This window comes from Fulvia fulva, chromosome 12 (genome assembly GCF_020509005.1).
Source record: "Fulvia fulva chromosome 12, complete sequence".
Classification (NCBI taxonomy): domain Eukaryota; kingdom Fungi; phylum Ascomycota; class Dothideomycetes; order Mycosphaerellales; family Mycosphaerellaceae; genus Fulvia; species Fulvia fulva.
The window spans coordinates 1,586,109-1,607,677 of NC_063023.1; the positions used below are offsets into that span (position 1 = coordinate 1,586,109).

Genomic DNA, 21,569 nt, shown 5'->3' on the forward strand with positions numbered 1-21,569 from the left:
AGTACAGTAGCATAGCACCTGCATGAATACACGAGTTGTCAGTGAACAGCACTACTTGAAAGTATCTTTGCAGTTGCCCCTACGGTGTGGCTGTGGGTGCGCAGTCAGACATTCGTACACATGTCCTCCACATAACATAGCTATCCCTCGGCCGTTCCGTCAAGTCCCTCCAGCTCCGTGTTCATACTCGTTACTAGCTGTAAAAGCTTCTGCCAGGTCGATGCCCTCTACGGCCTCTCCAGCGGCTGCGCAACCGGCACAAGATTCTCCGAACTACTCCCCAGTCTCCTCTCAACCTGCTCCACCGTCGTCACAACTTCAATCTCCCCTTTCCAATAACCCTTCCCCTCTTTGCTACCCCAACTCCCTTCCTCAACCTCACTATCAATATCCACCCTCTCCTTCCTGCCCCCAAACACCGAACTCCCCCGTCCGCTAAATCTAAACTTCCCCTTACTCCAATCCCTCCTACTCCCCGTCTCGCTCGCCTGCACAGTAACACTATGCTGACTCTTTCCCTGACCAGTAAGTTCCAGGTCCGTAGAGCTTGACATCCCGCAGGACGGGTCGGAGCGGGACATGAACATCATGGGCAAGTAGCTGGTCAACAGGCCTTTGAGGGTGGGAAGACAGGAGAGGAAGATTGCCAGTGAGACTTCGAGGTTCGAGTAGATTGCGCCGGCGGCGATTTCGTGCACTGGATCCGTGGCGCCGACGAGGACGTAGAGGGAGTAGAGGCGGATTATGGTGATGACGCAGACTATGCCGCCGAGGCAGAGGACAGCCATCAGGGCGCGTTTCTCGCGTTTGGGCATTTGCAGGCTGGGTGAGACAGTCAGTGACCAGCGGGAGAAGTGGAGCGTTGGGTGTCGATGAGCTTACTCTTTGATCATAGGTATCGGGAGAATGACAGTGGCGATATCGGTGAGGATGTTGAAGCCGGAGATGAAGAACCTGATGTTCATGTTAGAAAAGGCACTCGACTCGCACGCTGGTGGACCTTACCATAGCTCGACTCTGGGCAGGCACTTCCCACCTTCGATGGTCTTATCCCAAAAGTACTCGACTGGATAGCACAGGAATATCGACTGGATGCCAGTCCATAGCGTGAAGAGCTGCAACGCTAAAGTCAGCATTTCATACGTTGCCACCAAGCCATGCCCACGACTTACAGTCTGAATACTCAGCAATGCCCAAGCCCACCTCCTAAACTTAGGAACGTGTGCAAAAATCCTCAAGCACTGCAAGATAATCGACAACTTCGCAAAGCCCAAACCAAAGAAATAGTTCCACGCCGCAACCCAGTGTGATTTCTCCAGATTGCTGAGCCCTGCATCGCTCAGAGTGTCGGTATGCTGGCCCATGCCATATCGTACTGCTCGCACGTCAGCGTTACACATCAGAGGTGTTTGGAGACTGACTCTTGAACACTTGAGCCCCTGCATCGACTATCGTGAACGTCATTGCGATTGAGACACACAGATCGTCCCATCCTGGCTGTCGCACGAGGAAGAGGCGTGAGTACATGCGCAGAACGCAAGAGATGAAGGCGATGCTGGTGAAGGTGAAGCAGAGTCCGAGGACTGCCTCGGGAGAGGCGTAGCCGCTCACCATTGTGGTAGCGTGTCAAGCGGTGGAGTCGTGGTGTTAGTCCTTCGACATTTGGAGTTCGATCGATAGGCCTTCGCTCTCGTAATGTCGAGTAGGCAAGATCGATGCTGTGCTATGATTCAGTCTGGGGATATCGCAATAGAGATGGTGGAAGAAGACGGTAACGAGTGGTCAGTGATCGCCAGGTCGCAGCCCGCGCTGGTGGTGATAGTGTTTTCATCTCGCCAGGTGATATCCCCTGACAAGTCTCCTCTGTCCGCGGTGCATTTACCGATAAGAAGCCTCATTGCACCATGTTCAGTGTGCCTACGAATCTGGGCAAATACTATTCCGCTCGTACAGGTCTGCTATTTAGCTCGTACAGCACTTGCTTGAATCTGGCTGAAGTGACCAACTTCATAGCTAATTCTCTTAATGACGGAGCACCCAAAATGAGCTCAGATTTGAGGGATACAGACTGAATTGCAAAACCTCGTACCCGATGCTTTTTTAAGTCCCCCTTAGGGGGTTGGGGGGGGGCAATATAAGTCGTTGTCCTCGAAGCAATTTAGATTAAACTTCGAAGAGTGATGCTCTTACGACCATGTCGGATCTTGGTGCCTTAAGTGGCTCAAAATTGCCCGATTCGGCGAATCTACATGCGAAATAGCAGATGCGTACGTGCGAAATAGTATTTGCCACGAATCTGGTCCATTACAGCGTATCGTCCCTGTCATGGCCAGTACTTCTGCCAGGGCAGGTAAAGGACCCTCGAAGCTTCTGATGGAGTCAGCTAATGTTCCGGGTTCTGGCCATGGTGTTATGCTGGCTGAGTGATCGTGAGATTCGTGTGTTACAGAACTCTCACGATTCACAGCAAGCTGTCAATATTGAGGTCTTGGATGGCGAGTATAAGGACGACGCTGCCACGACAGCTACCTCTGCGGCCGACATTCGCCAGTCTGCAGCCTCAGTACACCGCGACACCTCGACAGCTCAACAATGCAGCAGCAGTTCCTGAACGACACATCTCCTTCCCAAGTCATCTCCTCAGACTTGGGTGAGCACCAGGCTGTGGCTGACCTCTCCACCACGCCATCCCTGCCTGTCAAACTTAGTCACATCTCCGGACTTCTGTCTTGAGGCCTGGTCCTGTCCACCGGCTCCTACCGAGCCATTCACAGGCCTTTGTAGTCGATAAAGCTGGAGCCAACACGAGTGAGGTCGGCAGTTGACTGAGCTTGCCTGCGAACGCCTGTGCTTGATCGTGACAAACATTGCTGAGGGCTTCGACCGTGACTAGCGAGCGACGTGACATGTCTCGAGTGTTCTATTTCCACTAACATCTCCAGGGGTCATTTCGGATTCTCAGCATCTCGGAAGCGTGTCGAAAAGTACGCCGTTTGGTCAGCGAATGCATCCTTGTCGTGAGAGGATATACCCGGGCGCTATCGAAATACTGAGAATCCGATATGAACCCTGGAGATGTTAACCGTTGAGACAGTCGAAACGGTTGTCGTAACGTTGACGGCGGACATACAGGTGAACGACGACTTCCTATGGATCTCCGGTCGTGCATTGTTTCCCATGAGCATTCTGGCCACGAGCTCTGTACGAGAGCGAATATCCCGGACTGTCTCCCATCCGTCAGCCACTTCAGGCAGGACATCTGGAAAGAGCAACAAGGTCGCAAGTGCTCTCGCGGGCCAGGCCCTTACCAGTAACAAGTCATTCTTTCAATCTAGTAACATACTTCAGTGCGATACTCATGTACAGTACACATGCCCACGATTAGTGGCAGCGCATCAATCAAAACAAACGCATCCCAAGCCCCTGTCCACATCATGAGCCTGTCCAGTATCTCCAAACGCCATCCCTATGCACCTAAAGCCAACCCGGTCGTAACATAACATCAACATGACAGTCGCACAACATCTAAGCGCTGCACATCAAACACGACTCAGGGTTCTCTATGCTGCAGGCGAGGACAGCCTCAGCGTAGATGTCGCCTTCGCGGTCTTTGCTCACCTCCTCGCTGTCTTCCTCCTGGCCAGCCTTCTTCTCGATGCTGACGGCTGGTTCGGGAAGAGCTTCCTCCTTAGGGATGGCGTTGACGCCGTCAGCGGCGAGGACATCTGGGCTTTCGCCCTCGTCCTGGTCGGCTGGGAAAGGTGGGTTGACAACTGCGGACGAAGTGCGGCCGAAAGTGCGCTTCTTCTGCTCCGGTGGTGGTGTTGCTGCTGGCGTAACCACATCCTTGGGCGGCTCCAAGGCCGCTGGAGATGGCTGCTTGTTCTCGTACAGTGGCTTTGGTGCAGCGACCGGCTTAGGAGAGCTGACGGCATTGTACGCGCCCGAGATGTTTCGTCTCTTGGCAGCACCAGACTTTCCGACATTGGTGTCTGCGACCTTGAGCATCTCCTGATCGACAGTGAACTGGATCGGAGCCGATGCAGCTTGTGTTCGGAGGTAGTACATGCCAGTCTTGAGGCCGAGCTTCCAGCCAGCGAAGTGCATGCTGGTGATCTTGCCCATGGTTGGCTCCTTCATGTGGATGTTCAAGCTCTGGGACTGATCGATGAAGGCTCCACGATCAGCAGCCATCTGCACGATGTTGCGCTGGCTGATCTCCCACACAGTCTTGTAAAGCGCCTTGAGGTCATCAGGGATGTTGGGAATGCGCTGGATGGAACCATTGTCGGCGATGATGCGGTTCTTCATGTTCTCTGACCACAGACCACGGTCGACAAGGTCCTTCAACAACCAAGGATTGACGACCTGGAACTCGCCAGCCAACACACGACGAGAGTAGATGTTGCTGGTGTATGGCTCGAAGCACTCGTTGAAGCCCATGATTTGCGAGGTCGATGCAGTGGGCATTGGAGCGACAAGGAGCGAGTTGCGGACACCATGCTGCGCGATCTTGGTCTTGAGTGCCGCCCAGTCCCAAAGGTCGGTAGGAGTCTTGCCCCACATGTCGTACTGAAGCTCACCTTGTGACACCGGGGAGCCCTGGTATGTCTCGTACGGGCCAAGCTTCTCAGCCAGCTCGCACGAAGCCTCAAGAGCAGCGTGGTAGATGGTCTCGAAGATCTGAATGTTGAGCTCCTTCGCCTCTGGCGAATCGAATGGCATGCGCAGAGCCAAGAACGCGTCAGCAAGACCATTGACACCAAGTCCGATAGGTCGGTGGCGGAAATTGCTCTTGCGTGCCTCTGGCACAGGGTAGTAGTTGATCTCGATGGTCTTGTTGAGGTTGCGAGTGACAACTTTGGTGACTTCGTGAAGCTTCTTGAAGTCAAAGACCTCGTTCTCGATGTCAACGTACGTTGGCAGCGCAAGCGATGCCAAATTGCAGACTGCGACCTCATCCGGCGCGGAGTACTCCATGATCTCAGTGCACAGGTTCGAGCTCTTGATGGTGCCGAGATTCTTCTGGTTGCTCTTGCGGTTTGCGGCATCCTTGTACAAGATGAAAGGTGTGCCGGTCTCGGTCTGTGCCTCGAGGATGGCATACCAGATCTTCTGTGCACGAACGGTCTCACGGCCCTTGCCTTCTCTCTCGTAACGCTCGTAGAGCTCCTTGAACTCATCGCCGTAAACGTCAGACAAGCCAGGGCACTCGTTGGGGCACATCAGAGTCCATGTTCTATTCTGCTCGACACGCTCCATGAAGAGATCTGGAATCCAGAGGGCGTAGAAGAGATCACGAGCACGGACCTCTTCCTTGCCGTGGTTCTTGCGGAGGTCCATGAACTGGAAAACATCCGCGTGCCATGGCTCGAGGTAGATGGCAAAAGCACCTGGACGCTTGTTGCCACCTTGGTCGACGTAGCGAGCCGTATTGTTGTACACTCGCAGCATTGGTACAAGACCATTGGATGTGCCGTTGGTGCCACCGATGTATGAGCCAGTAGCACGGATGTTGTGCACATGAAGTCCAATACCGCCAGCGTTCTTGGAGATCATGGCACAAGTCTTGAGAGTGTCGTAGATACCGTCAATGCTGTCATCCTTCATGGCCACCAAGAAGCAGGACGCCAGCTGCGCTTGTGGTGTACCAGCACTGAAGAGAGTGGGCGAGGCGTGTGTGAAGTACTTCAGCGACATGTAGTTGTATGTCTCGATCGCGGCCTCAATGTCTTCTCCATGGATACCAACAGCCACACGCATGATCATCTGCTGCGGTCTCTCAGCGACCTTGCCATCTATTCTGAGGAGGTATGATCGCTCCAGGGTCTTGAAGCCAAAGTATTGGTAGTTAAAGTCACGGTCGTAGACAATGGCCGAGTTGAGCTCATCGGAGTGCTTCATCACTGTTGCGTACGTCTCCTCTGAGATCATGGGAGCCTTCTTGCCCGTCTTGGGGTTGATGTATGCATACAGATCTTGAACCACAGCGGAGAACTGCTTCTTGGTCTGCTTGTGGAGGTTGGATACTGCAATACGTGCAGCAAGGATCGCGTAGTCTGGGTGAGTGACGGTCATGTATGCGGCGGTCTCGGCTGCCTGTGGTATTCTGTCAGTATAGAGACCACTTTACGCGTCTGACACGCGACTTACCAGATCATCGAGCTGGATCGTGGTGACACCGTGGTATACACCAGCAATGACCTTCATGGTGATTGCTGCGGCATCCACGTGCTCTGGGTCGAGGCCATAACAGAGCCTCGACACGCGAGCTGTGATCTTGTCGAACTGAACGCGCTCCTTGCGGCCATCTGCATGTGTGTCAGCTATGTGCTCTTGGTCGCCATCAACTCGTCTTTGTCCTCGCTGGTGGCAAGCCTTTGCTGTGGTATCCCATCTCTTTCTATGCTGCCATAAAATACTGGGTACGACATACCGCGTTTGTAGACGAACATCTTGGGCCAATGGCAGTGAGGTCGTCCTCACGGTGCGGGCAGTGTGCTGTCGGTATCGATCAACCTCTTGCTGTTGAACACGGTTGACGTGGTGCGTGATCTGCTCAAGGCTTGCAGTGAAGAAGCCTGAGGATTGGTTGAAAGGTGTAGAAGATGTTGTTGTAAGGAAGAGGACGATGTCGGGGCAGATATGCAAGTACACGAGGCAGGCAGGATGTTTTGTGGCCAGGAAGTCGCGTCCGTCAGTCAGACGCGCCTTCCTGGCGTTCTCGTGATGCCATTAAGCCTATCTGAGACTAGCGCATGGTGCGTGCATTTCTCGCTTAAAAATCATTCTCTGCATGAGACCTTCATCTTACCACTTCAACCTCATCCTTCAAGATCATACCACGATCAGCATTTGGCAGCGTACGATGCACTCTGTCTATGCTAGGCTGCGTAGGATCTCCTCATGCTGCGCAATCGCTCTGGTGTTCGGCTTCACACATAATGAAAGGACAACACCTTGTAGAAAACACTCCCTTGGCTCTTTCGAAGACTTGTCGACCTCGACTTACATACAGTCGCGAGTTCAATTTGTAGCCTAGACCGAACCAACCGGTCTGCCAAGACCATCTCACTCGTGTTGCAGTGTCCGAGCCTGGCTCTGAGGACTTTGCGTCTATTTGTGAGATACATCTGTCCATGTGAAGGTTCCGCCACATTCAGTGCCGCAGAAGCAACCGTTTCGGTTGGGGATGATCCGTAGGGAGACGAAGATACGTTTTGCACTCTCGACGCAGATGGAATATCTAACGTCCACCTTGATGGCTGAAGTTGTACCTTACATCAGATATGTACCCGCACAACTGCAGAAAGCTCTCTTGCTAGCGACGACGCTGCTTCCGCCGCGTAGCGACCGCTATAAACGTAGAAGCTGAAGCATTGCATGATGCCCCCTCTCACATGCCCGGCGATGCACCCTGCATGTAGTGGGCCATGACTGCGGCATAGCCTCCGTACGCGGCGTAGGGGTCTGCAGATGGATTTGCAGCGTAGTAGGCCGCCCATGCCTCATACTGTCTCTGTTGTTCAGCCGGATCTGTAGCTGCTGGCTCTGCTGCGACAGTTTGGGTCGGGGATTGAGCGCCACCTACAAAGAGAAGGGTGTTAGCCATACTCCAGAACCACGTGGTAGTGTATTGGATTATGGTGGACCGCGTGAGATACGTGCTGCACGACGCGCTCCACACCATAATCTGACACTGCTCGATGCCTGGTGCCCTTCAGAAACGTACCGTAGCCTGCGACAGCTGCTGGCTGCTGGGCGCCGTATCCTGCTCCGTATCCGCCATAGCTGCTGCCACCTCCATTGCCGTAAGCACTGCCACCACCGTAAGAGCCGGAGTTCTGTCTGTCGCCTCCACGATATCCTCCGCCTCCGCCTCCACGACGATCATCGTCCCCACCGTAGCCTTGGCCGCCGCCGTGACCACCATATCCACCGCCGCCGCCGCCCCGGTTTGGAGGACCTCGCTCTTTGAATGCGTCGTATGCCTCTTTGACTGCATCCAGGAGCGACATACACTGCGATTCTGCCTCGTCTACCATCTGTTGCTCGGGCCCGCTGTGATCAGTCAGCCGTGCACTTCTCATCTGGCTTACCTTTACTTGACATACGCGACATGCAAATACATCTGCTCATCACTTTCTCGACCAGTGTCGTGCTCCATGAAGCCACTTCCACGACCCTTGATCTGGACTCGACACCTCGTCTCTTGCTGAATGTGCTTCACGTAACTGCCGCCATGACCGACTACTTGGGCGCGCAGGTTGAAGCCGGGAATGGGTTCGAGATCGATTGGTATGCGCTTCTCTGGCCACTTTCGACGACCAAGGGCATCGCGTTCGGGTTCGGGGCGGTCTTCGCGGCGGCGGAATCGGCGTTCGTCGATGAGGTTCGGTAACTCCTGCTGCATGAGCTCGTTGATCTTCTGCACGGCTTTCTCGAGGCCATCCTTGGTGGTGCTGGTGACGTGGAGGTAGAGTGGTGGGTTCTTTGCAATGTTAGTACCGCGAATGATGCTTGGATGTGTTCGTGTCACTCACGGCAGCGGTCGCCAAGCTCTTGTCCGGATAGTAGTTTCCGCGGGTAGTGACATCTTTAGACATGTAAGCGACTCGACTCGGACCTAAAACAGTAAATGTTGGTGTGCAAGTGGGAGCGTACCGGCGCCAGTCTCTTCTTTGATCTAGATGTCACAGGCAGGTCAGCTAATGCAAATGGGGTGGTGGGCTGCCGTCGGCTAAGCACACTAAGTGTAAGTCAAGTATGTTCTCCTCTAATAATGTTCATGACAAACCCAATGCTGTTGATCTAGGGTGTGGTGAGAGTTACGAGGACATGCCATGGAATGGCTCTGGGAGTATCAGTGGGCAAAAGTGACGAGGTGAATATTTACCATCTTCTGGGTGCTGCCCTTGGTCAGGGTGTAGCGGTTGCGCAGGTCGTTGACCTCGATGTCCTTGATGAAGTCGCCGTCCTGTTGGTAGATTTCTGCGTTCAGCGTGCCGCCCGAGGCTGGAGTTTCGGAGGGAGATTTGGCAGCGCCGGGTTGGGTGGAGGGGCTCTGTGGATGCTGTTTAGTGCATGTACTTACAAAGTGGCGGTCCATTTCCTCGCGCGAGCGGGTGACGACAGTGTCTGGATGTGTCAGCGTGTCATTGGAGACTTACAGATCGAATGGGCGGTACGTCGACGTGCTGTATACCTTTCGACTTTTGGAGCGAAGCGTTGATGCGCGCTGCCGCTTCTGCTGCCTTTGCGGCTGCATCCTGTGCTGCAGCGGACTTGTCGCCATTCGCGGGACTGTCTTCTGTACTCTTGATGGGACTGCGTTCACGCGTCTCGGAGTCCTTCTTGTCATCGGCGGCGGGTGAGCGCGAACGTCGATCGAAGCGAGACTTGCGTGCTGGCTCTGGCTCGGTCTGGTCGAAGCGCGATCGCTTGCGGGTCGTCTCCTCGGACATGACGGCGGTGCTGGCGAAGTGGCGCTATCGGTGGCGGTTGTAGAGAGCAAAGGCGACCACCAAGCCACAGACTCGAGGAAGTGTCGAGGTCCTGTGTGTTTGTTGTTGTCCACGGGTGTCAGGATTCGCTTGCAGAGTGAACTGGAAGGATGAAGGTGAAGGTGGGCGCAAGCTTTCTGCAGCACGAGCGAGCAATCGCGGGCCGAGAGAATGCCGGCGCCGACGAGCGACTCACAGAACAGAGTCACCTTGACCGAACACCGAACACCTCCAGGGCACATGCAAGCTTGAGACAGCCATTGGATATTCACTTACACATCCACTACTACTACAATGGCTTCGAAACGCGCAATCAGAGCACTGCAATCGCAGCTGCCGACCTCTTCCTCCCTCACTCGAGCTCAGATCACCGCCCAGCATGCGAGCAAATCCCTCTCACGAGCGCAGTCCAGCGCGACCAATGCGACAGCCTACAAACAGCTCCATCGACGGATCCAGCCATTGCCTGCCGTACAACAGTCTGGCAACGTCTCACCCGCTGCAGCTGTGTCTTCCATCCTCTACGAGACGCCCATCCCCTCCACCGCACCACCAAAGAAGCACGTGCTCAACTGTCTTGTGCAGAACGAGCCCGGTGTGCTTTCGCGAGTATCTGGTATCCTGGCTGCAAGAGGCTTCAACATCGACTCGCTCGTTGTGTGCTCGACTGAGGTGGCCGATCTGTCTCGCATGACAATCGTGCTCCAAGGTCAAGATGGCGTGGTAGAACAAGCAAGGAGACAACTCGAGGATCTGGTGCCAGTATGGGCTGTGCTCGACTACACTGCGGCACCACTTGTGCAGAGAGAACTCCTTCTCGCCAAGATCAGCATTCTCGGACCAGAGTACTTCGAGGAGCTGCTTGCACATCACAGAGAGATGACTGGTGACCTAGAGCCAACCATGATTGCAGAAGAGCCAGCGTTGGACGAGGATGGACAGCCCATCCCTACACCAGGTGCAGAGGAGATTGGCGATGTCGACTTCCACCCACGGAACCTGCCTCCATCTGAAGCACTACGACTCAAACACCAGCACTTGGAGACCATCACATATCTGACTCATCAATTCGGCGGCAAGGTCTTGGACATCAGCACAAACAACTGTATCGTTGAGCTTTCGGCCAAGCCAAACAGGATCGACAGCTTCATGAAGTTGATCTCGCCTTTCGGTATCCTGGAGTCAGCACGAACAGGTAAGTTCTGCCGGCCAGCCACATAGTCACAGCACGTCTAACATAGATTTCAGGTCTCATGGCCCTCCCACGCTCCCCACTCCATGGCGCGGAGGTCGAGCAAACCGTAGAGGTCGAAGAAGTCATGGACGCAGCCTCCCTCCCACCATCATAGTCGATGATTGCCTCGGGCTTGTTATGTCGTTTTAGCATATGGCCTGGAGGAGTATTGGTATTTCCACGCAATGTGTACCTTACTACGGCTTTCGCGCTCGCCGGTGATCTACTGTACTGTGTATGTGGGGCGGCATGGTCTTGGGTACAGAACCATCATTTCTTGCTATCGCCCGTATATCCCCCCTTACCAGCCCCTTTCATCCCTCTTCTCATCTCGAGCACGATGCAGTGCTTTCGTCTCTCGTCTCTCGACCCTTCTCTCAGTTCGTTGCTCTACGCCTGCACTCCTTGCCATGCGGATAAGAGTCTTGAACCACTTGCTGAGCTTCTCGATTATCCGGCGAAGCAGAACTCTGAGCCTTCTAGTCGTGACCACCGCCTTTTTGTAGCCATGCAGTAAGTCTGTAGATATCAAACCAACAGGCGGGCGATCTGCTCTTTCATCACAGGCACAGCTTTAGCTGCGTCCAGATCTGCGAACACACCCTTCTTCAACTCGTCCTTGCTCCCATCACCGTCCACCCACCTTTCGTTCAAGCCTAGCGCTCCTGATGTCTCTGGAACCAGGATTTGGACAATGTTGACATCGTTCAAGGCATCGTGACTCTGCCATCCACCTCGCGCATCGAGGAGTTCATAGATTTCGACATCGCGATCTCGGTTCTTGCCTTCGAAGTCACCCCGGCGATGGACGGTGACGCGACAGAAGCGTTGTAGATCGCGGTCACGAAGGTGCGACATCTGCTGAAGGAAAGTGTTGTATGCTTTCGTGTGCTCCGCGTCCAGATACCAGTCGTCGTTCTCCGGGACTAGATAGGTCATCGTAAAGTGGGTGGACGTCCAGTAGTTGCGGTATGCGCTGCCATGCATAGCATGAGCTTCCGAGTAGATCTGACGTGAGGCGAGGATGAGCGATTTGCTTGGTGGTTGAGCATCGAGGAGGTCGACCTGCTCTTCTTCGCTGTTAGGAGTCAAGACAAGTTCGTAGATCTGGTTGCGCAGCTCGGCAGGTAACTCGAGAAGCCGACAGCGAGTGCTATCATGGCTGTTCGCAGTGTCGCGATGCGGTGCTGTGTGTGCAACGTTGTTGTAGTTGTTTTGAGACGTGCCGACGGTCGCGAATCTCGAGTCTAGTTCGAAACTTTGTGCTCTGAGTAGGAGAGTGGTCTCACTTTCTATTTGTATCAGGTGTGAGTGTTGTGTGGGGAAGAAAAGAGAGTTGCAACAAAGTTGAAGAAACGTATGGACTAGCGGATAGATATGCCAAGCTTCATATGAGTGCGCGCTCACTTGCGATGAACCAATGATCATTCACTCAGTACCGAGCATGACTACACACATGAACCAAGTCATGTTCAATCTAGTGCATATCATCGTCCCTATCCACCTTCGTCTGTATGTACAGTGAGAGATGGGCCATGATGCGTTGTGTTAATCTCCGATGCTATCAGGACACGCGGTCTTGGACTTGAACGGTTCCAACGCTTGCGGCTTGAGTACTGCGAAGGCACTTCAACTGATGCACACCCACTCCGCCACCTAACCTTGCTCCCGCTTCGACATGATGTGGATGCTGCAATGGCATGCGCGTGGCGTGGGCACATCAATGCGTAGTCTATGCCAGCAATATCGATATTTGTACTTTGAGCGGCATCACTGCGTCCATATCCCGCGACACCCCCCTCAATCTCTCCCTCGCTGCCGACTCATCGCGAACACCGGTACTGTCGAAGCCCATGTTGCCAGGCATCGAGACCAAACGTCCAGACTCCACGATCGCCATCATCAACTATTTATGACTTCTGCACGTGCACTCTTTATACCAGAAGCCACGGGTGTCGAGCAGAGTGTACTTCGTGATATCGTGCTCTATGTTCCTGGTCAAGTCGAGGCGACAGATGTGCTGTAGGGCTCGCTCCGAGACTTGGTTCATGCTGCTGAGGATGGAATCGATGCGATATTGGCGGTCAATGCTCCACGTCGTTAGCGAACAAGTGTGCTCCATGGTGAAATGTGTTGTGCTCCAGTACCTGCCCAACGCCTCCTTGTAGATGCCGCCCGACTCGTTGTACACCTGGCGACATGTGAGAATGAGCGACTTATCGGGCGGTTTGGCATGCAAGAGCTTGACAGCTTTGCATTGTTGTCGGAGGGAAAGGCGAGCTCGTAGATCGAATTGCGCAGCTCAGGTGGTAGCTTGTCGAGGAAGTAGCATGGGGTGCTCGAGATGCTGTCAGTCGTGTCGGGAAGCAATAGTGAGGATGTCGTGGGCTTCATGTCGAGTGCTACCGGTTTAACATCAGTCGTCGTGGTATGGATATAGTGTATGCTAATGCACTTACCAGACTGCGAGACTGAAGAAGGCACCTCCATGTCGATGTTGTGTACAGAGTTGTGAGTGCTGAAGCTTGCGGATTGAAAGGTTCTTGGTAAGCTCGAATCCAAAATAATTCGCTGCACGTAGTCTTTACTAGCCGCTAGCGTTCACCATCTCTTTTGCCTTTCATGTGACTTAGCCACGCATGTACAAAAGTCCTACTTTTGAATCATCAATTCGGCAGCTTCATTCTTATCATCGGTCAAGACACCGCGCAATCAACTTCGAAGACCTAAGTCAAGGTAAGTCCCATACCAATTGGACAGACCACACGGCACTAATACTCAAAGTCAGGTCTCACCGCAACCATGACCTGCCTCTTCTTCGAGAAGCTCCCGGGCGAGCTGCGCAACAACGTCTACGAGCTCGTCTTCGCCCTAGACAACACACATCCCGTCGATATCCTCAACGCGCAGCCACCGAGGAAAGACTTCCTGCTCACATGCCGACAAGCCAACGCCGAGGGTGGTGGTAACTACCAAGCGGCGTATCGTCAATCCTGGGCCGGTACAGATTTCGTCCTACAGATACCATCTTACGGGGACGACACAACGCAGCACATCAATGCAGTGCAGAATCTCCGACATGACGATATGATACACATCACGAGCCTGGCGTGCAAGCCACGGGAACCGTCAAGTCAATGGTATACCATTGAGCTGGTAGACACTCGCGGTGGCTGGCTCCACACGTGTCAACACTCTGCGAGCAACGAGTCGTCTCATCGATAGCTACACTTCGCTCCTAGCGCAACACACCAGGAAATTCAGATCAAAAGCCAGTTCAATAATAAGAACCAGATGTTGCAGAGTCTGTCCAGCTCTGCGCACTGCTCGATGACGGAGCAGCTACTGAGGATGCTCTGGACCTGAGATCTTTAGCGCTCCTGTAAAGTTACTGGTTACAGTAAGGGCTGCAGTGGGTATTGGCTGGTATCTGGGTAGTGTTTGCAGACTTGCATGAGGCTCGTTGAACGCGGCTTCTCAAATTTGTCACGGAATCATGACGGATATGCTCTACCAGCATAGAGGGTGTACAGCACGAAGAGGGAGGGCAGATCATGACGCGAAGCCAAAGTGGATCAGCTCTTTGTCCGCTAGAACCGCGGACGCCAAGAAGTCAAGTACCGTGATGGACTCGATGGTATAATGGTCGACCTTGATGGCTGAAGCTGTACCTTACATCAGATACCGATCATAGCCCTCGTGATTATGTCTTCCGAGTACTCACATTTGCAGCTTGTCTTCCTCCAAGAATCCATAAACATAATCGTCAACCAGCAATGCCTACATCAAGAGCAGACTCGCTTTCACCCACTCGCGAAGATACCTTGCCTTTCGTATACGACGTTCTGATCGTTGGTGCTGGACCTTGCGGCTTAGCAGTTGCTGCTAGACTACGAGAGCAGACGCCGTCAGCACTGTTCACGGATGAGGAACATCATCGATATCATTGGATTAATAAGCATGGTGGCCATGCATCGATCAAGAACCGAAAGACGGGGCGGACGAGACAGCTCGAGCCAGGGTCCAAGGCGCCGTTGTCGAAGCAGATAGGCCAAGTACAAGAGACGAGACCCGAAACTCCAAGTCGTCGAAGCGCATCAGAACCGTCGATGCTCGTGCTGGATAGCTCAGGCGATAGTTGGATGGCGAAATGGAAGCGCCTCTTCTCGCAGCTGGAAATCTCCCACCTTCGATCGCCAATGTTCTTTCACCCTGATCCGCACGACCGCGATGGACTGCTGGCATATGCACACTCCCAAGGTCGAGAGTGTGAATGTCTTGAGATCGCGGGCTGTGTAGGGAAAGAGCTGAGCAAGCATCAGATGAAGAAGAAGCGGAATAGCCGGAAGAATGGCGAGCAGGCAAGACCTTCGATCACAATCGACGAAAGAGATCGGAAGGACTACTTCACACCACCTAGCGACTTGTTCCAGAGCTACTGTGACTTCATCGCAAAGCGATACGACCTGCTGGACACAGACTTGATTCGCAAAGCGGCTGTGGATGAGATCGACTATGATTTCATACCACAGCTGTCGGCTGATGATAAGCTGTTCACAATCCGGGCCGGGAAGGATACTTACTTTGCGAAAAGTGTGGTCTTGGCCGTCGGTGCTGGGAACGCACCTTCAATACCGAAACCATTTCCGCAGAGTGGCTGTCCCTGCGCATGCCATGCTTTCACAGGTCAGGACGAGGCACTGGCAGCCAGGGTGAGAGCCAAGCGACCGACAAATGTGCTCGTCATTGGTGGTGGATTGACCAGTGCTCAGATAGCGGATCAAGCTATCCGGCGTGGGGCGACCAAGGTGTTCCATGTAATGCGAGGGCCGATGAAGATAAAGCCGTTCGATGTCGACCTCAGCTGGATGGGCAAGTTCCGAAACCACGAGAAAGCCACATTCTGGTCAGCAGACACGGATGAGGAGCGCTCAGATCTGGTGAAGTCGGCCAGAGGCGGTGGTAGCATTACGCCACGCTTCGTTAAGATCTCCGAGCAGCATGTCCGTTCAGGCAAGCTGTCAATACATACCCATACGACGGTAGAGCAGACCAATTACGACCCGTTGGAGCAGACATGGTCGATCAAGACTTCGCCTCCAATTGCAGATCTGCCGGCGATACACTTTGTGTACTTCGCCACGGGTGTGCAGAGCAACGTTGAGAGGTTGCCATATTTGCAGAGGATCGTGGAGAAGTATCCAGTGGAGTGCTTCGATGGAATGCCAGCCTTGACAGACGATCTCATGTGGAAGCCTGACGTTCCTTTGTTCATGACTGGCCGATTCGCAGCGCTCAGAGTCGGACCAGGAGCAGCTAATCTTGAGGGCGCTAGACTAGGAGCTGAGAGAATCGTCTGGGGTCTGCAAGACGTCCTTGGTGACGAAGGATCTGGAGGATCTGCTGACGAGGGACTGTCGCCGGAAGCATCTCAAGGCCAAAGCGAGTACAGATTTGCGGCCGGCATAGGTAGTCGATATGAGAGCCTGGAAGTGGAGGAGTGAATTTGGCCCGATGTTGTTCACAGTACATAATGATGACTGCTCATGGTAGACCTGAATAGTGATTCTCGTCCGCACCACACAACGAACGCTTGGCCTTTTCCTTGGGTGGATCTTGCGTTGAGCTTTGTTGCAACGTCACCTGCTCAATGTGTACGCCGTACGTTGGTAGGACGGTACCTCCTGTCTCCAGTTGTCATGGACGTTTCATGATTTCGCATACTCTGTGCCACAGCGCCATTAGTGAGTATGCAGCTGCACAATTCTGATCGCTGTCGTGACGCTATCGGGAAATGTTCGCTGTTGGGGCTGGGAATGATGTTACCAAGAGGTGTACAGTATCGTGAGTATCTGCGGAGCTGATGTGGAAGGAAGCCACGGGTGACCACCACTTATGGCAGGCTTGCTTGGCTCTTTCCGTCAGCCGAATAAGCGAGTGGCAAGTACGCCGGCCCTCAGCAAGGCGTGCTCCCTCGGAGGTCTAGCCTGCTTGTTGGTGACACGAGCAATGATTCTATATGCAGTTGATAGCAGCTCCAGACAGAACGCGTGTTTCCGCTGCACAACAACAGGGCTATGCCAACCACTCACGAGTCAGCAGAGACGCGTCTCGCTTCGCCCGGCGGCACGGCACCACATCCCTGGTTGGTGTCCTTGCTCGCCAAGGCACCTTGCTTCGCATCACCGCATGCTTGGCTCTGCATCCACGTTTGACCTTTAACACCACTCGGGTCAGCCGTTCACTCACCCGTTCCGTTCTTCTTCCTCTCAAACAGCACTATCTCGAAGAGACGAGGTTGACTTCACAAACACCGACATCACCCTCTTTTCTGGTCACATGAAGACCTTGCGCGCAGGTCACGCATAGCCGATGCTGGCGTTCAAACACCTACGAACACCCTCTGGGAGTCACAGTACAGAACCAGCCGGGTTCGCACGGCTGCTCACTACAAAACTTGCCAAGGTCATCGCGACTGCCGTCCTTGCGATATGCTTCGGACTGCTCTACCTGCAATGGGCCAATAACAACTCCTCCGCCAGGGTGGAAGGACCTGTTCCAGAGATCATCGAGGACCTCAAGGCCACCACAGCAGTGCCGCAGAGACAAGGACGCTTACATTTACTCATCCCCGCGACTAGCAGTAATTCAGACTTATGTAAGCTGTTGCTATCTGCACAGATCCTCGGATGGCCGACTCCAGTACTCATCAACTACGGCGATGTCGAGAACGCGGATGCTTACGTTCAGCATCTCGCCAAAGTGGAGGGTATCCTGCGCTATCTGGACCGCCTTGAAGCTTCGGAAGAGTACGAAGAAGATCTGGTGCTGATCGTGGATGGCTATGATATATGGTTTCAACTACGGCCCGACGTTTTGATCAAGAGATTCTACGAGACTAACTCTGCTGCAAACGCTCATGCAGTGGAGGTCTACGGCCAGGACCTGGTTGATCAGTACGACATTAAGCAGACCATCATCTTCGGGCCAGACAAGCTGTGCTGGCCGGTAGATTTCAGTAGGCCTGCTTGTTGGGCAGTGCCAATGAGTCCTTTGCCTGAGGCCGCTTTTGGAGTCACTGCCGGCGCCTACACTAATCGCGACAACAACCAAGCACGGTGGCTGAACAGTGGCACTGTGATGGGCATGGCTTCAGATCTTACAGAGGTCTTTCGCACCACGCTGGACGAAATTCACACCAACCATACCACAGACTCGGATCAGTTCTATTTCTCGAACGTTTTTGGGCTGCAAGAGTACGCTCGACTCTCACTCAAACCCGAGCTACTCGCCTCCGCAAAGGAAGTGGCGTACGACGATGTCGAGGATCCAAGTGAAGGTCACCGGTACGAGCCCGAGATCCAAGGAATAAAGACCGAATATCACATCGGCATCGACTATGCCTCGACAATGTTCCAGACGCTCGCCTTCTGGAAGCCGCATCTCTCATGGTCCCGTGTGATCGACGCTTGGACGACGTCAGACAAAGCCAAGAGCGTTGTCAACCCATTCCAGATGGAACTGCCAGATGACATCAAGCAGTCGGCAGCACCATACGAAGCTCTTAAATATGGTCTGGACCGAGAAGGACATCCTGGCTGGGACAGCATACAGCTGGTATACAATGTCATCACAAGGCAAATTCCCGTACTGTTACATGTCACAGGCAACCCACAGGAAAAGGAGTACCGCGCAAAGTGGTGGCCAAAGCTATGGTTTCAGGCCAGTGCAGAACAGCTTCGCCTTGCCAGCAACAAGCTCGAAAGCCGCGAAATATCTCCAGAGCCGATCGCAGGCATACACTGGTTTAACGCTGAGCCTGAAGATGCCGAAGAGATTGTCGGTGCTGGCAAAGGCGGTGCTTGGAATGATCGAGGTGGCTGGATGAGCTGGAAACAACTGTGCAAGAACGTGGAGGAGGACCTTTACGCGGTATACGGCGACGATTTCTGGCATCCACGGCCGAAGAATGAAACTGCAGACGCAGAAGCAGAAGCAGAGTCACAAGTACTAACAACCCCAGATGGCGATGCACCAGCAGAGGCTGAGATGGAGCCAGCAACGCGATAGCACGTGTTGCGGGTCATGCTGCAGGGACAACGGTACAAGCGTGTTTCTATCGTGATAGCGTTTAGCGAGCATCTGGTCGATAGTTTACGACAAGCCTTGTGTGTGCTTGGCTGCAATCAACGTCTCTCGGAACAATGCGCCATGCTGAAGCCGACGTACTTCCGTATCACAACTCCGATCATTTTGACGTATATGTACGACTCCGACATCTGGTGTCGCGATCCGAGCGTGCACATGGGCAACATCCCATCATCAAAACTTGAGGCCACGTACGCCAAGAATCAGGTGACTGATTAGTCACCTGCAGCCTCTTCAAGAGCAACACTTGTCTATTCTAGATAGACACATGCAATACACAACCTGCTTTTGAAACACCCTATATGAGCCCGTACAATAACTTCCCACACTTCTAACGTGATATCTGGAAGTGCTGACTTACCTCTCGGGCGTTGGCTCAGCCATCCACCACGCGTTGACACAAGGCTCGGTAGTGCTCCGGGAGCCAAGCGCCACAGCCGCCGCTCTTGCCCGCGGAGACCAAAATCTAAACCACATTCAACCAATCTCACGCATCCGCTTCATCCGCCATCATTTGATACCGACCCGTATATGTCGTGGCTCGCCTCGGCAAGACAGACCCGAGCAGCAGACCCTCCCGTCTCCTGCGGTCCACAGATCTAGGCTGCATCTCTTCCATCATGTGGCGGCTGAAAAGCCACGATGCTGATACCTCATCTCCAGAAGTCCATTTTGTGAGGGGCCAGGGGTAGCCCTACAGCACTAGGCCTATTGCTGGGTATCAGACTTCCAAGATTCGTTGCACCACCCAAGATAGGCTTTGTCTGAGGTCTCCTCGCCGAGCGAAACCCTGCGGGCGTTTCGACCGCGAACTTCACTTCTTCCGCACCGCCTGAAGACTTTGGGATCTCTGTATGTTATGACATGCACGTGAGGCAACGATCTTGGAGTACTGCTGAGGCAGCAAAAGATGTTGAGGCCAAGGATGTGAAGTGGTTTGGCCAGGGCCATGATGTGCCGAAGACGGGGTGGAAGGCGGTGGTGAAGCACCAGGGCAACACGTTTTTCTTGTTGCTCTTCGCGTGGGTTGTGCTGATCTACTATATAAGACGGGTGAGTACGACATGTGCAGCGACTCATACGCCAGAAGAGTGGGTTACTGAACGGGAGACAGGCACCAGTAGCAGAACGAGAATTTGCGTCTGTTGCTCCGAAGTTGGCCGCAGCGACATTAGGGAACACCACTGCGCCTCCAGCAAATCTCCATCTACTCGTACCAGCATCGAAGGGAGATCCGAATCTATGCAAAGTGCTGGTGAGCGCGGGCATTCTTGGATATCCATCGCCTGTGATAATAAACTGGAACCAGACTTTCAATGAGAACTTGGTCGAAGGCGGCTCGCATCTGGCAAAGATCAGTGGCATTCACGACCACTTGAACAAATTCGAGGCGAGACAGGATGACGATCTCGTCTTGATGGTTGATGGATATGATATCTGGTTCCAGCTGCGACCGCAGACATTGATAGATCGTTACTTTGCCATCAACCGGAGAGCTGACGAGCGAACGAACGAGCGACTAAAGGAAGCTGCTTCTCGACACAACATCCGCCAAGAGATTGTCTTTGGATGCCAGAAGCGCTGCTGGCCGTGGTCTGAGAATGACCCGCCTTGCTATGCTGTACCGCAATCAGATCTCCCATCAGATGTCTACGGGCCACAGACTGACACAGATATTGGCAACGAGGAAAATCCATACATCAAGTTCCGACCGCGCTTCCTCAATTCTGGAGTGGCTATAGGCACTGTTAGAGCCATGAGGAAGCTTTTCGCACAGGCGCTGAAGAACATGGAGAATGAGAAGAACTTCGGAAGCGACCAGTTCATCTTCAGTCATATCTTCGGCGATCAAGAAGTGTGGCGTGAAGCAATCCGACAAGACTCCCTTTCAGGACCAAAGAAGGTGGCTGAGAAAGTCATCGACCGCAACCAAAAAGTCAAATGGAACCCCGACCACATCGAAGAAGTCCGCAAAAAGGCCGCCCAAACCACCGACGGCACCTACGAATTCGGCATCGGCGTCGACTTCCGCAGCGAGATAGGCCTCAACACCGTCTTCGCCGAAGACGACACAGCCTGGCTAACCTGGAGCAACCACGACGAAGTCCTCGAGGCCAAGCAAGCCCTCGAGATCTCCGCCGAAGACCCCCGCCTCCAAAACCTCTCCACCGACATCGCCACCACAATTCCCCCCTTCTGGACCTTTAACCACGAACCCTCCCTCCCCCGCTGGACAAACTGGTCCTCCATCCCCCTCTTCACCAACATCTGGCACGACAACGTCCCCGCCGTGATCCACCACAACGCACACCGCGATGGCCGCAAAGCACTACGAATGGAATGGTGGGATAAGATTTGGTTCTTCAGGTATATGAGGACGATGTATGATGCGAGTATTTACGAGCCGATTGTGCCGATAGCGTATAGCGGGTACGATGAGGAGAGCCAGCGGGTGTGGTGGCCGGGGGAGAGGTGGAAGGGAGGAGGGAGGAATGGGCCGAAGATTGATAGTGAGATTTTCGATGAGCAGTGGGTTGGGTTTGAGGAGATGTGTTATGAGTTTCATGAGGAGGTTTTTAGGGATGGGAAGGGGCCTTGGACTTTGCCGGAGGCGCATTGAAGAGAATTTTGGGTAGGATCAGGGAATAGATGTGAATGTAGATGGTTGGTCAAGATATACAAAG

The 21,569-nt window shown here is 53.6% G+C and overlaps 9 protein-coding genes across 9 annotated transcripts; 5 read left to right on the top strand and 4 right to left on the bottom strand.

Moving 5' to 3' along the window:
- Positions 1-227: 227 nt before the first annotated feature.
- Positions 228-1,614, bottom strand: CLAFUR5_13776 (uncharacterized protein; the record flags this gene model as incomplete). Its single annotated transcript, XM_047912924.1, has 4 exons — positions 228-822; positions 883-954; positions 1,006-1,375; positions 1,422-1,614. 4 exons carry the CDS (start codon positions 1,612-1,614, stop codon positions 228-230), a joined length of 1,230 nt encoding a protein of 409 aa, XP_047768816.1.
- Positions 1,615-3,525: 1,911 nt separating this feature from the next.
- On the bottom strand, positions 3,526-6,455 carry CLAFUR5_13777 (Ribonucleoside-diphosphate reductase large chain; the record flags this gene model as incomplete). The annotated part of the gene is made up of 3 exons (XM_047912925.1): positions 3,526-6,099; positions 6,154-6,311; positions 6,437-6,455. 3 exons carry the CDS (start codon positions 6,453-6,455, stop codon positions 3,526-3,528), a joined length of 2,751 nt encoding a protein of 916 aa, XP_047769145.1.
- Positions 6,456-7,396: 941 nt separating this feature from the next.
- CLAFUR5_13778 (uncharacterized protein) lies at positions 7,397-9,464 on the bottom strand (the record flags this gene model as incomplete). The annotated part of the gene is made up of 8 exons (XM_047912926.1): positions 7,397-7,587; positions 7,733-8,061; positions 8,115-8,491; positions 8,544-8,596; positions 8,665-8,686; positions 8,897-9,064; positions 9,095-9,138; positions 9,206-9,464. 8 exons carry the CDS (start codon positions 9,462-9,464, stop codon positions 7,397-7,399), a joined length of 1,443 nt encoding a protein of 480 aa, XP_047768813.1.
- A 333-nt stretch (positions 9,465-9,797) lies between these two features.
- CLAFUR5_13779 (Acetolactate synthase small subunit, mitochondrial) lies at positions 9,798-10,852 on the top strand (the record flags this gene model as incomplete). Its single annotated transcript, XM_047912927.1, has 2 exons — positions 9,798-10,698; positions 10,752-10,852. The coding sequence occupies 2 exons, from the start codon at positions 9,798-9,800 to the stop codon at positions 10,850-10,852; spliced, it is 1,002 nt and encodes a 333-aa protein (XP_047769190.1).
- A 413-nt stretch (positions 10,853-11,265) lies between these two features.
- On the bottom strand, positions 11,266-11,595 carry CLAFUR5_13780 (uncharacterized protein; the record flags this gene model as incomplete). Its single annotated transcript, XM_047912928.1, has 1 exon — positions 11,266-11,595. One exon carries the CDS (start codon positions 11,593-11,595, stop codon positions 11,266-11,268), a length of 330 nt encoding a protein of 109 aa, XP_047769123.1.
- A 1,944-nt stretch (positions 11,596-13,539) lies between these two features.
- Positions 13,540-13,962, top strand: CLAFUR5_20364 (uncharacterized protein; the record flags this gene model as incomplete). Its single annotated transcript, XM_059463200.1, has 1 exon — positions 13,540-13,962. One exon carries the CDS (start codon positions 13,540-13,542, stop codon positions 13,960-13,962), a length of 423 nt encoding a protein of 140 aa, XP_059319178.1.
- A 551-nt stretch (positions 13,963-14,513) lies between these two features.
- On the top strand, positions 14,514-16,241 carry CLAFUR5_13781 (uncharacterized protein; the record flags this gene model as incomplete). The annotated part of the gene is made up of 1 exon (XM_047912929.1): positions 14,514-16,241. The coding sequence occupies one exon, from the start codon at positions 14,514-14,516 to the stop codon at positions 16,239-16,241; it is 1,728 nt and encodes a 575-aa protein (XP_047769122.1).
- An 868-nt stretch (positions 16,242-17,109) lies between these two features.
- On the top strand, positions 17,110-18,807 carry CLAFUR5_13782 (uncharacterized protein; the record flags this gene model as incomplete). Its single annotated transcript, XM_047912930.1, has 1 exon — positions 17,110-18,807. The coding sequence occupies one exon, from the start codon at positions 17,110-17,112 to the stop codon at positions 18,805-18,807; it is 1,698 nt and encodes a 565-aa protein (XP_047769125.1).
- Positions 18,808-19,749: 942 nt separating this feature from the next.
- Positions 19,750-21,505, top strand: CLAFUR5_13783 (uncharacterized protein; the record flags this gene model as incomplete). The annotated part of the gene is made up of 2 exons (XM_047912931.1): positions 19,750-19,938; positions 20,000-21,505. The coding sequence occupies 2 exons, from the start codon at positions 19,750-19,752 to the stop codon at positions 21,503-21,505; spliced, it is 1,695 nt and encodes a 564-aa protein (XP_047769124.1).
- Positions 21,506-21,569: the final 64 nt, after the last annotated feature.